At 41.6% G+C, this 15707-nt stretch overlaps 1 protein-coding gene across 1 annotated transcript in view; it reads left to right on the plus strand.

Annotated features, from left to right (window-relative positions):
- trpn1 (transient receptor potential cation channel, subfamily N, member 1) overlaps positions 1-15707 on the plus strand; it is a 75751-nt gene that overhangs the window by 8680 nt on the left and 51364 nt on the right. The window contains exons 6-19 of the mRNA XM_052470039.1: positions 2820-2918; positions 3134-3235; positions 3529-3630; positions 9499-9597; positions 9846-10046; positions 10223-10324; positions 10499-10597; positions 12272-12400; positions 12730-12858; positions 13267-13383; positions 13580-13678; positions 14043-14243; positions 14628-14726; positions 15218-15424. Of these exons, the coding sequence (XP_052325999.1) occupies positions 2820-2918; positions 3134-3235; positions 3529-3630; positions 9499-9597; positions 9846-10046; positions 10223-10324; positions 10499-10597; positions 12272-12400; positions 12730-12858; positions 13267-13383; positions 13580-13678; positions 14043-14243; positions 14628-14726; positions 15218-15424 (1785 nt within the window). The remainder of the gene's footprint in view (positions 1-2819; positions 2919-3133; positions 3236-3528; positions 3631-9498; positions 9598-9845; positions 10047-10222; positions 10325-10498; positions 10598-12271; positions 12401-12729; positions 12859-13266; positions 13384-13579; positions 13679-14042; positions 14244-14627; positions 14727-15217; positions 15425-15707) is intronic.

Here is a 15707-nt window from a genome sequence, read left to right on the forward strand (position 1 = left end):
TGTCACATTACACCAGTCTAGTATGTATAACATTATGTCAAATGACACCAGTCTAGTATGTATAACATTATGTCACATAACACCAGTCTAGTATGTATAACATTATGTCACATAACACCAGTCTAGTATGTATAACATTATGTCACATAACACCAGTCTAGTATGTATAACATTATGTCACATAACACCAGTCTAGTATGTATAACATTATGTCACATAACACCAGTCTAGTATGTATAACATTATGTTACATAACACCAGTCTAGTATGTATAACATTATGTCACATAACACCAGTCTAGTATGTATAACATTATGTCACATAACACCAGTCTAGTATGTATAACATTATGTCAAATGACACCAGTCTAGTATGTATAACATTATGTCACATAACACCAGTCTAGTATGTATAACATTATGTCACATAACACCAGTCTAGTATGTATAACATTATGTCACATAACACCAGTCTAGTATGTATAACATTATGTCACATGACACCAGTCTAGTATGTATTACATTATGTCACATAACACCAGTCTAGTATGTATAACATCATGTCAAATAACACCAGTCTAATATGTATAACATTATGTCACATTACACCAGTCTAGTATGTATAACATTATGTCAAATGACACCAGTCTAGTATGTATAACACTATGTCACATAACACCAGTCTAGCATGTAAAACATTATGTCACATTACACCAGTCTAGTATGTATAACACTATGTCACATAACACCAGTCTAGTATGTATAACATTATGTCACATTAAACCAGTCTAGTATGTATAACACTATGTCACATAACACCAGTCTAGTATGTATAACATTATGTCACATAACACCAGTCTAGTATGTATTACATTATGTCACATAACACCAGTCTAGTATGTATAACATTATGTCACATAACACCAGTCTAGTATGTATAACATTATGTTACATAACACCAGTCTAGTATGTATAACATTATGTCACATAACACCAGTCTAGTATGTATAACATTATGTCACACTACACCAGTCTAGTATGTATAACACTATGTCACATCACACCAGTCTAGTATGTATAACATTATGTCAAATGACACCAGTCTAGTATGTATAACATCATGTCAAATAACACCAGTCTAGTATGTATAACACTATGTCACATCACACCAGTCTAGTATGTATAACACTATGTCAAATGACACCAGTCTAGTATGTATAACATTATGTCAAATGACACCAGTCTAGTATGTATAACATTATGTCACATAACACCAGTCTAGTATGTATAACATTATGTCACATAACACCAGTCTAGTATGTATAACATTATGTCACACTACACCAGTCTAGTATGTATAACACTATGTCACATCACACCAGTCTAGTATGTATAACATTATGTCAAATGACACCAGTCTAGTATGTATAACACTATGTCACATAACACCAGTCTAGTATGCATAACATTATGTCAAATGACACCAGTCTAGTATGTATAACACTATGTCAAATGACACCAGTCTAGTATGTATAACATTATGTCAAATGACACCAGTCTAGTATGTATAACATTATGTCACATTAAACCAGTCTAGTATGTATAACATTATGTCAAATGACACCAGTCTAGTATGTATAACATCATGTCAAATAACACCAGTCTAGTATGTATAACACTATGTCACATCACACCAGTCTAGTATGTATAACACTATGTCAAATGACACCAGTCTAGTATGTATAACATTATGTCAAATGACACCAGTCTAGTATGTATAACATTATGTCACATTACACCAGTCTAGTATGTATAACATTATGTCAAATGACACCAGTCTAGTATGTATAACACTATGTCACATAACACCAGTCTAGCATGTAAAACATTATGTCACATTACACCAGTCTAGTATGTATAACACTATGTCACATAACACCAGTCTAGTATGTATAACATTATGTCACATTAAACCAGTCTAGTATGTATAACACTATGTCACATAACACCAGTCTAGTATGTATAACATTATGTCACATAACACCAGTCTAGTATGTATAACATTATGTCAAATAACACCAGTCTTTTGATTCCCTCCCTCCCTTCATGCTCTAATGGCACTATTAAAGTACTCTCTGTGACATATTAAACCATGACTTAGTAATACAGCCCAAAGTAGAAACATGTTTCCAATTGTGGCTAGCCCTGTAAGTCATGGTGAAAATGGGATAATAGGTTAACCGAGCACTTACAGAAAAAGATCCCAGTTTTAAAGGAAAATCTGTGCAAATCTCCCAAACCACTTTATCGGGGTGTTTAATATGTTTTTAGTGTTTTTCAGTTTTTTATCATTTCTTGTTTGGTTGATTTACTAACCTGTGTGTCTTCTGAGGATTGTGTTCTGGGCTCCACCTCCAGGGGTTTACAGGTTTGGTCTGGCCTTTCTATTTACATGTGGTGTTTATGACACAAGTCACAATGATTGTAATGTAATTATGTTCACTATTAAAATCGATTTTTTTACACGTTACATATGGCAGCAACCTGATGGCCTGGGAGAGAGGGAACATTGTGAAAGAGTATATCTGGCTGACCATTTCTCTTCGAAACTGAGGATATAGTGGCGATTTTGTCCACATCGATAGGTAGCCTGGTCCCAGAAGTCTTTGTGCTGTATTGCCAACTCCTATATTCTTTGCCATGACAACAACTGTAGGAGTTGGCAATACAGCACAAAGAGATCTGGGACCAGGCTACTGTGTAGAAACATAGCAACAAAGTGAGTCTGTGCAACATGATGTGTTTGATACTGTACTTCAGGTTAGTGGAGATGCAGCTCTCCATGTCTGCTGCCGAAAGACGGACCTGGAGATGGCCAAAGTCCTCATTGAGAATGGGGCCAATGTAGACATCCAAAATGTGAGTAGGCAGTGTATTAGTTTCCCTTTGCAAACAGGGAGACAAGACTGTCACAGGCATGAGTAATCAAACTTAATATACTGTTCTCTGCACTGCATTCTGTTCTGGTAAACCTTCATAGACAAGACATTATTATGGAGACAGTAAAAACATCTAGCACAGCTTTTGGGTGTGGTTATTGTAGAGTTGTACATCTGTTGTTTCCTGTCTGACAGGAGGAAGGACAGACTCCTCTCCACATAGCTGCCTGGGAGGGAGATGTGCTGCTGCTGAAACTGTTCTACCAGAGCAAGGCCAACCCTAATGTCACTGACAAGGTGGGTTGGAAGGACGGAAGCCCAACTGTATTATACAAAAAAAAAATCTTCTAAATCCCATTGTTTCAGCCATGTTTTAGGCCAAGTTTTTTCAGGACAATGTTTAGGCCTAGTCCTAATCAAAAGCATGCTCAATGGAGATTTTCCATTGAAAGTGCCTCTTAATCCAAGACCAGGGTTCAACTGTGTCTGGGAAACTGGCCCAATTATGTATTGTATTGTAGTCCACCAGTGAGTTTCAATAGTTTTTTGCCATGTGCCCCTTACCACATTATCTGACCTCTAACCTCCAGATGGACAGGTCACCTCTGCACATCGCTGCAGAGCGTGGCCACACCAACGTGGTGGAGGTCCTCACAGAGAAGTTCAAGTCCAACGTGTTGGCCAGAACTAAGGTAGGTTACCACCACTACATCTTAACAAGCCATATGTGTAGTTACAGTATAGGACTATGATCTCATATGGAACCATGATTAAGATAATAAAGTATGTGAGTCCTGTGGCGGTTGTTAGATATACATTACATCTGTGTTTGGTTCGTACTATAGTTACTGTGATGGTGTCTGGCTATAGAAGCTGTAGTAGTCATTAGTTACTGTGATGGTGTCTGGCTATAGAAGCTGTAGTAGTCATTAGTTACTGTGATGGTGTCTGGCTATAGAAGCTGTAGTAGTCATTAGTTACTGTGATGGTGTCTGGCTATAGAAGCTGTAGTAGTCATTAGTTACTGTGATGGTGTCTGGCTATAGAAGCTGTAGTAGTCATTAGTTACTGTGATGGTGTCTGGCTATAGAAGCTGTAGTAGTCATTAGTTACTGTGATGGTGTCTGGCTATAGAAGCTGTAGTAGTCATTAGTTACTGTGATGGTGTCTGGCTATAGAAGCTGTAGTAGTCATTAGTTACTGTGATGGTGTCTGGCTATAGAAGATGTAGTAGTCATTAGTTACTGTGATGGTGTCTGGCTATAGAAGCTGTAGTAGTCATTAGTTACTGTGATGTGTCTGGCTAGTCATTAGTTACTGTGATGGTGTCTGGCTATAGAAGCTGTAGTAGTCATTAGTTACTGTGATGGTGTCTGGCTATAGAAGCTGTAGTAGTCATTAGTTACTGTGATGGTGTCTGGCTATAGAAGCTGTAGTAGTCATTAGTTACTGTGATGGTGTCTGGCTATAGAAGCTGTAGTAGTCATTAGTTACTGATGGTGTCTGGCTATAGAAGCTGTAGTAGTCATTAGTTACTGTGATGGTGTCTGGCTATAGAAGCTGTAGTAGTCATTAGTTACTGTGATGGTGTCTGGCTATAGAAGCTGTAGTAGTCATTAGTTACTGTGATGGTGTCTGGCTATAGAAGCTGTAGTAGTCATTAGTTACTGTGATGGTGTCTGGCTATAGAAGCTGTAGTAGTCATTAGTTACTGTGATGGTGTCTGGCTATAGAAGCTGTAGTAGTCATTAGTTACTGTGATGGTGTCTGGCTATAGAAGCTGTAGTAGTCTGTGATGGTAGTTACTGTGATGGTGTCTGGCTATAGAAGCTGTAGTAGTCATTAGTTACTGTGATGGTGTCTGGCTATAGAAGCTGTAGTAGTCATTAGTTACTGTGATGGTGTCTGGCTATAGAAGCTGTAGTAGTCATTAGTTACTGTGATGGTGTCTGGCTATAGAAGCTGTAGTAGTCATTAGTTACTGTGATGGTGTCTGGCTATAGAAGCTGTAGTAGTCATTAGTTACTGTGATGGTGTCTGGCTATAGAAGCTGTAGTAGTCATTAGTTACTGTGATGGTGTCTGGCTATAGAAGCTGTAGTAGTCATTAGTTACTGTGATGGTGTCTGGCTATAGAAGCTGTAGTAGTCATTAGTTACTGTGATGGTGTCTGGCTATAGAAGCTGTAGTAGTCATTAGTTACTGTGATGGTGTCTGGCTATAGAAGCTGTAGTAGTCATTAGTTACTGTGATGGTGTCTGGCTATAGAAGCTGTAGTAGTCATTAGTTACTGTGATGGTGTCTGGCTATAGAAGCTGTAGTAGTCATTAGTTACTGTGATGGTGTCTGGCTATAGAAGCTGTAGTAGTCATTAGTTGTCTGGCTACTGTGATGGTGTGTCTGGCTATAGAAGCTGTAGTAGTCATTAGTTACTGTGATGGTGTCTGGCTATAGAAGCTGTAGTAGTCATTAGTTACTGTGATGGTGTCTGGCTATAGAAGCTGTAGTAGTCATTAGTTACTGTGATGGTGTCTGGCTATAGAAGCTGTAGTAGTCATTAGTTACTGTGATGGTGTCTGGCTATAGAAGCTGTAGTAGTCATTAGTTACTGTGATGGTGTCTGGCTATAGAAGCTGTAGTAGTCATTAGTTACTGTGATGGTGTCTGGCTATAGAAGCTGTAGTAGTCATTAGTTACTGTGATGGTGTCTGGCTATAGAAGCTGTAGTAGTCATTAGTTACTGTGATGGTGTCTGGCTATAGAAGCTGTAGTAGTCATTAGTTACTGTGATGGTGTCTGGCTATAGAAGCTGTAGTAGTCATTAGTTACTGTGATGGTGTCTGGCTATAGAAGCTGTAGTAGTCATTAGTTACTGTGATGGTGTCTGGCTATAGAAGCTGTAGTAGTCATTAGTTACTGTGATGGTGTCTGGCTAGTATTAGAATGGTGTCTGGCTATAGAAGCTGTAGTAGTCATTAGTTACTGTGATGGTGTCTGGCTATAGAAGCTGTAGTAGTCATTAGTTACTGTGATGGTGTCTGGCTATAGAAGCTGTAGTAGTCATTAGTTACTGTGATGGTGTCTGGCTATAGAAGCTGTAGTAGTCATTAGTTACTGTGATGGTGTCTGGCTATAGAAGCTGTAGTAGTCATTAGTTACTGTGATGGTGTCTGGCTATAGAAGCTGTAGTAGTCATTAGTTACTGTGATGGTGTCTGGCTATAGAAGCTGTAGTAGTCATTAGTTACTGTGATGGTGTCTGGCTATAGAAGCTGTAGTAGTCATTAGTTACTGTGATGGTGTCTGGCTATAGAAGCTGTAGTAGTCATTAGTTACTGTGATGGTGTCTGGCTATAGAAGCTGTAGTAGTCATTAGTTACTGTGATGGTGTCTGGCTATAGAAGCTGTAGTAGTCATTAGTTACTGTGATGGTGTCTGGCTATAGAAGCTGTAGTAGTCATTAGTTACTGTGATGGTGTCTGGCTATAGAAGCTGTAGTAGTCATTAGTTACTGTGATGGTGTCTGGCTATAGAAGCTGTAGTAGTCATTAGTTACTGTGATGGTGTCTGGCTATAGTAAGTCTGTTAGTGAGTGTCTGGCTATTAGTTCACTGTGATGGTGTCTGGCTATAGAAGCTGTAGTAGTCATTAGTTACTGTGATGGTGTCTGGCTATAGAAGCTGTAGTAGTCATTAGTTACTGTGATGGTGTCTGGCTATAGAAGCTGTAGTAGTCATTAGTTACTGTGATGGTGTCTGGCTATAGAAGCTGTAGTAGTCACTTAGTGTCTGGCTACTGTGAGTCATTAGTTACTGTGATGGTGTCTGGCTATAGAAGCTGTAGTAGTCATTAATTACTGTGATGGTGTCTGGCTATAGAAGCTGTAGTAGTCATTAGTTACTGTGATGGTGTCTGGCTATAGAAGCTGTAGTAGTCATTAGTTACTGTGATGGTGTCTGGCTATAGAAGCTGTAGTAGTCATTAGTTACTGTGATGGTGTCTGGCTATAGAAGCTGTAGTAGTCATTAGTTACTGTGATGGTGTCTGGCTATAGAAGCTGTAGTAGTCATTAGTTACTGTGATGGTGTCTGGCTATAGAAGCTGTAGTAGTCATTAATTACTGTGATGGTGTCTGGCTATAGAAGCTGTAGTAGTCATTAGTTACTGTGATGGTGTCTGGCTATAGAAGCTGTAGTAGTCATTAGTTACTGTGATGGTGTCTGGCTATAGAAGCTGTAGTAGTCATTAGTTACTGTGATGGTGTCTGGCTATAGAAGCTGTAGTAGTCATTAGTTACTGTGATGGTGTCTGGCTATAGAAGCTGTAGTAGTCATTAGTTACTGTGATGGTGTCTGGCTATAGAAGCTGTAGTAGTCATTAGTTACTGTGATGGTGTCTGGCTATAGAAGCTGTAGTAGTCATTAGTTACTGTGATGGTGTCTGGCTATAGAAGCTGTAGTAGTCATTAGTTACTGTGATGGTGTCTGGCTGTGATAGAAGCTGTAGTAGTCATTAGTTACTGTGATGGTGTCTGGCTATAGAAGCTGTAGTAGTCATTAGTTACTGTGATGGTGTCTGGCTATAGAAGCTGTAGTAGTCATTAGTTACTGTGATGGTGTCTGGCTATAGAAGCTGTAGTAGTCATTAGTTACTGTGATGGTGTCTGGCTATAGAAGCTGTAGTAGTCATTAGTTACTGTGATGGTGTCTGGCTATAGAAGCTGTAGTAGTCATTAGTTACTGTGATGGTGGTGTCTGGCTATAGAAGCTGTAGTAGTCATTAGTTACTGTGATGGTGTCTGGCTATAGAAGCTGTAGTAGTCATTAGTTACTGTGATGGTGTCTGGCTATAGAAGCTGTAGTAGTCATTAGTTACTGTGATGGTGTCTGGCTATAGAAGCTGTAGTAGTCATTAGTTACTGTGATGGTGTCTGGCTATAGAAGCTGTAGTAGTCATTAGTTACTGTGATGGTGTCTGGCTATAGAAGCTGTAGTAGTCATTAGTTACTGTGATGGTGTCTGGCTATAGAAGCTGTAGTAGTCATTAGTTACTGTGATGGTGTCTGGCTATAGAAGCTGTAGTAGTCATTAGTTACTGTGATGGTGTCTGGCTATAGAAGCTGTAGTAGTCATTAGTTACTGTGATGGTGTCTGGCTATAGAAGCTGTAGTAGTCATTAGTTACTGTGATGGTGTCTGGCTATAGAAGCTGTAGTAGTCTGGCTGGCTATAGAAGCTGTAGTAGTCATTAGTTACTGTGATGGTGTCTGGCTATAGAAGCTGTAGTAGTCATTAGTTACTGTGATGGTGTCTGGCTATAGAAGCTGTAGTAGTCATTAATTACTGTGATGGTGTCTGGCTATAGAAGCTGTAGTAGTCATTAGTTACTGTGATGGTGTCTGGCTATAGAAGCTGTAGTAGTCATTAGTTACTGTGATGGTGTCTGGCTATAGAAGCTGTAGTAGTCATGATAGTGTACTGTGATGGTGTCTGGCTATAGAAGCTGTAGTAGTCATTAATTACTGTGATGGTGTCTGGCTATAGAAGCTGTAGTAGTCATTAGTTACTGTGATGGTGTCTGGCTATAGAAGCTGTAGTAGTCATTAGTTACTGTGATGGTGTCTGGCTATAGAAGCTGTAGTAGTCATTAGTTACTGTGATGGTGTCTGGCTATAGAAGATGTAGTAGTCATTAGTTACTGTGATGGTGTCTGGCTATAGAAGCTGTAGTAGTCATTAGTTACTGTGATGGTGTCTGGCTATAGAAGCTGTAGTAGTCATTAGTTACTGTGATGGTGTCTGGCTATAGAAGCTGTAGTAGTCATTAGTTACTGTGATGGTGTCTGGCTATAGAAGCTGTAGTAGTCATTAGTTACTGTGATGGTGTCTGGCTATAGAAGCTGTAGTAGTCATTAGTTACTGTGATGGTGTCTGGCTATAGAAGCTGTAGTAGTCATTAGTTACTGTGATGGTGTCTGGCTATAGAAGCTGTAGTAGTCATTAGTTACTGTGATGGTGTCTGGCTATAGAAGCTGTGAGTAGTCATTAGTTACTGTGATGGTGTCTGGCTATAGAAGCTGTAGTAGTCATTAGTTACTGTGATGGTGTCTGGCTATAGAAGCTGTAGTAGTCATGGTGTCTGGCTAGTTACTGTGATGGTGTCTGGCTATAGAAGCTGTAGTAGTCATTAGTTACTGTGATGGTGTCTGGCTATAGAAGCTGTAGTAGTCATTAGTTACTGTGATGGTGTCTGGCTATAGAAGCTGTAGTAGTCATTAGTTACTGTGATGGTGTCTGGCTATAGAAGCTGTACTAGTCATTAGTTACTGTGATGGTGTCTGGCTATAGAAGCTGTAGTAGTCATTAGTTACTGTGATGGTGTCTGGCTATAGAAGCTGTAGTAGTCATTAGCATGAATAATGTAAAAGTCAAGAGTTAGAAATCCCAACCAGTTGATCCTCAAATGATAAAAATAGCACATTTGCTTCCGTCTCTTTGTATGACCTTCTAAAACCAGTGTGCAGTCTTCCAGAGACTGTATATAAATGACAGTGTCTTCTTTTAGGATGGCAGCACCCTGATGCATGTAGCCTCCCAGTGTGGACACCCAGAGACCGCCCTGACCTTCCTGAAGAAAGGGGTCCCACTGCACATGCCCAATAAGGTACAGGAAGTCCAGGTGTCCAATGGGCACTTTTTTAAAAAGTAGCATAAATCACTGGCCTAAAATTGTATTTGAATATCACATCTTCAAATGCACTGCATTGTACAGATACTGAATGAGAATAGCCAAATATTTAGAATACATCATTATGTATATATGATCGATTCTTACTACGTTATTTAATGTATCCTATCAAATGAACCCTACCTATAATTGATGTATCATACTCTGGCATCACACCTCCACAGTCAGGTGCAATGTGTCTCCATGCTGCAGCCAAACAAGGTCACACGGCTGTAGTGAAGTCTCTTCTCCTGAAGGGGGCACACGTGGACACCACCACTAAAGACGGCCTGACGGGTCTACACATCGCTGTGCAGAACTGCAAGCCCCTCGTGGTGCAGATGCTACTGGGCTTTGGGGCTCAGGTCCAACTCAATGGAGGCAAGGTGAGACATACACCTATGTCCTAGAAACACACACAATTCAACAATTGTTCATTTGTGCTGTATATTTGACAATGGTCTGGAAAGTGATATGGTTTTTGTACCATAGTAACTGCTATTGTTGGCATGTGCTGCTAACCTCTACCGTCCATTTGTCCTCCCTCTGCCCCTGCATGAAGGCCCAGGAGACCCCGCTGCACATCGCTGCCAGAGTGAAGGAGGGGGAAAAGGTGGCTGAGATGCTGCTGAAGAGCGGGGCTGATGTCAACGCAGAGCAGGAGGTTAGAGCTCCCCCTTCACTGTGGCCAGAGATGAGTGGGTTTATCAGATCAGAGGGCTCATCTGAATCTGAAAGCAAGGCTATTCGATTGTGTTCCACATAAACTTCCAGCTTCTCTCTCTCTCTCTCTCTCTCTCTCTCTCTCTCTCTCTCTCTCTCTCTCTCTCTCTCTCAGAATGGGGAGACGGCAATGCATGTTGCTGCTCGCCACGGTGGACTGCGGATGATGAGAGCCCTGAAAGAGGAGGGAGGAGACCTCACCTGGAGATCTAAGGTCAAGTAGAAACACTTTTCTCTGTCTAACCAGTGTAACAATGGCACATTGAGTCTATTTCCCACTTTCAGTAGTCTAAAACACTTCCTTTTTGTGGTCATGTATGTGTTTTTTCATGTGGTTGTACTGTATGTGCAGTGGCTTCGGAAAGTATTCAGACCCCTTTACCTTTTCCACATATTGTTATGTTACAGCCTTATTCTTAAATTGATTCAATCCCCCCAAAATCCTCATCAATCTACACACAATACCCCATAATGACAAAGAGAAAACAGTTTTTTTGTTGCAAATATAAAACAGAAATACCTTATTTACATAAGTATACGGACCCTGCTATGAGACTCGAAATTGAGCTCAGGTGCATCCTGTTTCCATTGATCATCCTTAAGATGTTTCCACAACGATTGGTGTCCACCTGTGGTAAATTAAATTGATTGGACAGGATTTGGAAAGCACACACATGTCTATATAAGGTCCCACAGTTGACAGTGCATGTCAGAGCAAGCCATGAGGTCAAAGGAATTGTCAGTAGAGCTCTGAGACAGGATTGTGTTGAGGCACAGATCTGGAGATGGGTACCAAAAAATGTATTCAGCATTGAATGTCCCCAAGAGCACAGTGGCCTCCATCATTCTTAAATGTAAGAAATGTGGAACCACCAAGACTCTTCCTAGAGCTGACCACCCCACCAAACTGAGCAATCAGGGGAGAAGGGCCTTGGCCAAGGAGGTGACCAAGAACCCGATGGTCACTCTGACAGAGCTCCAGAGTTAATCTGTGGAGATGGGAGAAACTTCCAGAAGGACAACCATCTCTGCAGCACTCCACCAATCAGGCCTTTATGGTAGGGTGGCCAGACGGAAGCCACTCCTCAGTAAAAGGCACATGACAGCCCGCCTGGAGTTTTCCAAAAGTCACCTAAAGACTCTCAGACCATGAGAAATAAGACTCTCTGGTCTGATGAAACCAAGATTGAACTCTTTGGCCATGTTTGCCAAGCACCACGTCTGGAAGAAACCTGGCACCATACCTACGGTGAAGCATGGTGGGGGCAGCGGCAAGGACTAGTCAGAATCGAGGCAAAGATGAACGGAGCAAAGTATAGAGAGATCCTTGATTAAAACCTGCTCCAGAGCACTCAGGACCTCAGACTGGGGCGAAGGTTCACCTTACAACAGGAAGACAACGCAGGAGTGGCTTCAGGACAAGTCTCTGAATGTCCTTGAGTGGCCCAGCCAGAGCCTGGACTTGAACCCGATCGAACATCTCTGGAGAGACCTGAAAATAGCTGTGCAGCAATGCTGCCCATCCAACCTGACAGAACTTGAGAGGATCTGTAGAGAAGAATGGAAGAAACTCCCCAAATACAGGTGTGCCAAGCTTGTAGCGTCATACCCAAGAACACTCAATGCTGTAATTGCTGCCAAAGATGCTTCAACAAAGTACTGAGTAAAGGGTCTGAATACTTATGTAAATGTGATATTTCAGTTTTTTTATGGAGTATTGTATGTAGATTGGATAAGGGGGAAAAAACGATTTATTCCATTTTAGAATAAGGCTGTAACGTAACAAAATGTAGAAAGTCAAGGGGTCTGAATACTTTCCGAAGGCACCGTATGTGCATGCATGCATGTGTGTGTGTGTTGAAATATGTCTGTGTTTCTGTATTCATAGGCTGGAGAGAACCCTCTCCATGTCGCTGTGCGCCACTGTCATGCCCATGTGGTGGAGGATATTCTCACCTATCTGACCGATGAGAGAAGCCGTGAGGAAGCCCAGTGCTGTGTGAGCCAGGTGAACAGGGTGAGAATAAGACTCATAATAATAATCAACATTTATGCCATTTCACAGACAAGAGACGTATAGTCATGCGTGCATAAATGTTCATATGGGTGGTTCCAGTGGGATTTTTTTAAAGCGCCTTGCTGTACCGACTGAGCCACACAGGACCAGATTATGGGATAGAGGTTCTATTATAGAAATATTACTGTGATCATTGTTCTATTATAGAAATGTTTTTCCATTTTGCATTTTCCATTACCATTTCACATGCAATTTGGCCAACTCCTCTTTGTATGTTACTTTATTTCTTGATTTTGATGTACCATTATTCTATTGTTGTGTGACTGCAGAAAGGGGAGACATCGTTACACTTGGCTGCTGAGCTGCAGAAGGAGAGCGTCCACAGAGAAGGAGAAGACGTACACATTATCAAGATTCTGATGGAATATGACGCAGACATCACTGCCGCAACCAGAGAGGTATGGCACAAGGAACAGTCTGATATCATGATTTGTATCTTTGTATTTGTTGGTCAACAATAGCTATAGCATTTTATTAATTTCTCTACAAACACCCTATGCATTGTGCCGATAGTGTTAAACAACTTGGTGGGAATTGTAACATGGATCATGTTATGGAGGATCGCTACAATACAATCCCAAAAAATGTAAAGTTTTCAAGATTATACTTTCAGTATAGAAGTTGATGTGTTTTGAGTGAATGATCCCTTTAAGCAATGCTGTACACTACAGCAGATGGGGGGTACAGTACAACACGTTCTGTTTGGTAGCTGAATAGTAGTTAGATGTTCTGGTGTTATGTTATTGAGGTGTACAGGTACATCTGTGTCTCATTCTGTTTCTCCCTGCTCTCGGCTGGTCCTGTAGTCCTGTGAGACTCCCTTTCACTACTGTGCCAGAGTGGGCAACACTGACGTTCTCCAGGAGATGCTCAACAGTGTTCCCTCCAGTCGCCTGCAGATGGCAGTCAACAAGCACTCCAAGGTACTGATAGAATTATGTTACTTGGGTGTTACTGGAGAGTTTCTCATAATATTTAAATATTGGTTTACTGCTGTAAAATAACTGGTACTGCTGTTAAATGGGTATTTTGTGGGTGAGTATAATTCCGAAGTGGCATGAACTGCCTTTTGGTTATGTGTTATTGTTTACTGAGAGAGCACTCTGTGGGCCCATACAGAACGGCTGGTCCCCGTTGTTATTGGCTTCTGAGAGAGGTCACACAGAGGTTGTTAGAATCCTGCTTCAGAACCACGCCAGGGTGGACGTCTTTGATGAGGTGAGGGCCCTGGAATGTTTCAGACTTTTCCATTGGCTAATTCAGTATACTGTACCACAACGTAACTCTGTCTCTTAAACTCTGCCACTGCCTGCTGAGCTGTAAAACATTCATTTTGCTGAGTCACTGCAATGTGGTCATCATGACTCAAGCAGGATAAAAGCCAAAGAAGATATGACATCGTCATGTCTGTGCTGCGTGCCCTAATGAACAAAACCCTGATGTATCCTACAGGACGCCGACCCAAATCTCCACTTACAAAACCAAAACTAGCGTTTGTTATGGGACAAGTTTACATAGTCCCTCCCTGTTTCGGTTTCTTCCGTTTGGAGCCTAATGAACACAACTCTGATGTATCTGACAGGACGGCAAGGCAGCTCTCCACTTGGCAGCAGAGCGGGGCCACGAGGACATTTCTGACATTCTGCTGTCCCATAAGGCCTTTGTGAACGCCAAGACCAAGCTGGGCCTCACTCCACTACACCTGGGGGCCCAGAACGGCTCTGCCAGCCTGGTCAGACAACTGGTGGAGACACACCTGGCCAGCATCGACGCTCTCTCCCTGGTCAGTGAGCTGAGCAATGACCCCTCAACTATGGAGGTCTTGAGAACATGTCCTTAGTCATAGGAAATAAAAGAGTACATTTGGTTATTATTGGGGCAGATGTCATATATATTCTCATAGGCATCTGTGTGTAATCTTGTTTAACCTGATCTCACAAGCTCACATTCTGTTCTATTATATTGAAGTGAAACATAACGAGCGTTGTGGTCAGTGGAGTTTCACAAGGCTAATCTGTGTGCTCAGGGGAAGTAAAGTTATTATCGAACACCTAGCAAAGTCTCTTGCCATATCTTTCTCTTTCTTAAGAAACACTTTTATTTGTCCACTCCTGATCCATAAAGAGAAACAAGGTGTTCTGAACCTCTGTGTATGTTTGACCCCCAGACGAAGCAGACTCCTCTCCACCTCGCTGCCATCAGTGGACAGCTGGATGTGTGCAGCAGCCTGCTGCATCTCAGAGCAGACATCACTGCCACAGACATAGTGAGTCTGTTTCTCTGTCTGACACTGCCTTTGTCTGTGTGTGGCTGTCTGTGTCTATTTAAATCTTGTCTGCGCTAAATAGACAAATTAAAATGTAAATATTGCCTGAAGGAAATTTCTCTGTAGTCGTAACTTCGACAATCTCATTTTACATACAAAGTCCTGGTCTAATTTCTTTGTTATTTTACCTGTGCTTTTCCTATCAGCATGGCCAGATTCCCCCCTGGTTGCATTTAACTATCATTCATTCATCTATCCTAACAGACGCACCTATCCAGAGCAATTTGGGTGCCTTACTCAAGGGCACATCGACAGATTTGCCACATAGTCAGCTCTGGGATTTGAACAGGCAAATTTTCAGTTATTGGCCCAACACGCTTAACCACTAGGCTACCGGCCGCCTATCCCCCCATCCAAAACACCCATTCATTGGTTAATTCAGTTAGTCATCCGTCCATCCTTCCATTCATTTATGTCTCTCTTGTCCCCAGCACGGCCAGACGCCCCTCCACCTGGCTGCAGAGAACGACCATTCTGAGGTGGTCAAGCTGTTCCTGAAGCACCGTCCAGAGCTGGCTACCCTGGCCAACGTGGAGGGGGCCACCTGCACCCATATCGCTGCGGCCAAGGGCAGCCTGGCCGTCATCAGGGAGCTGCTCAAGTTCAAACAGGGGGGAGTGACCACGCTGAGTAACAAGGTCAGAGGTCAGGGTTTAGGAGTCACAAGGAGTCAGGAAGTAGTGTTTCTCTGTGCTTGGCTGAAAATGTATCATGGAAACAGAACAATAGAGAATTACAATGTTATAGAATAACACAATAATTCCATAACAATGTCAGAGGGCAGGAGTAGTAGTAGTTTGCTAGTAGTGTTTGCTAGTAGTGCTGCTCTGTTTGAATTTATTTGGAATTTTACCTTTATTTATGCAGGTTTTTCTCCTTTTTCTCATTGAGATAACATCTCTTTTCCAAGAGAGACCTGGT

The sequence above is a fragment of the Oncorhynchus keta genome, chromosome 19 (genome assembly GCF_023373465.1).
Source record: "Oncorhynchus keta strain PuntledgeMale-10-30-2019 chromosome 19, Oket_V2, whole genome shotgun sequence".
In the NCBI taxonomy this organism is placed as follows: domain Eukaryota; kingdom Metazoa; phylum Chordata; class Actinopteri; order Salmoniformes; family Salmonidae; genus Oncorhynchus; species Oncorhynchus keta.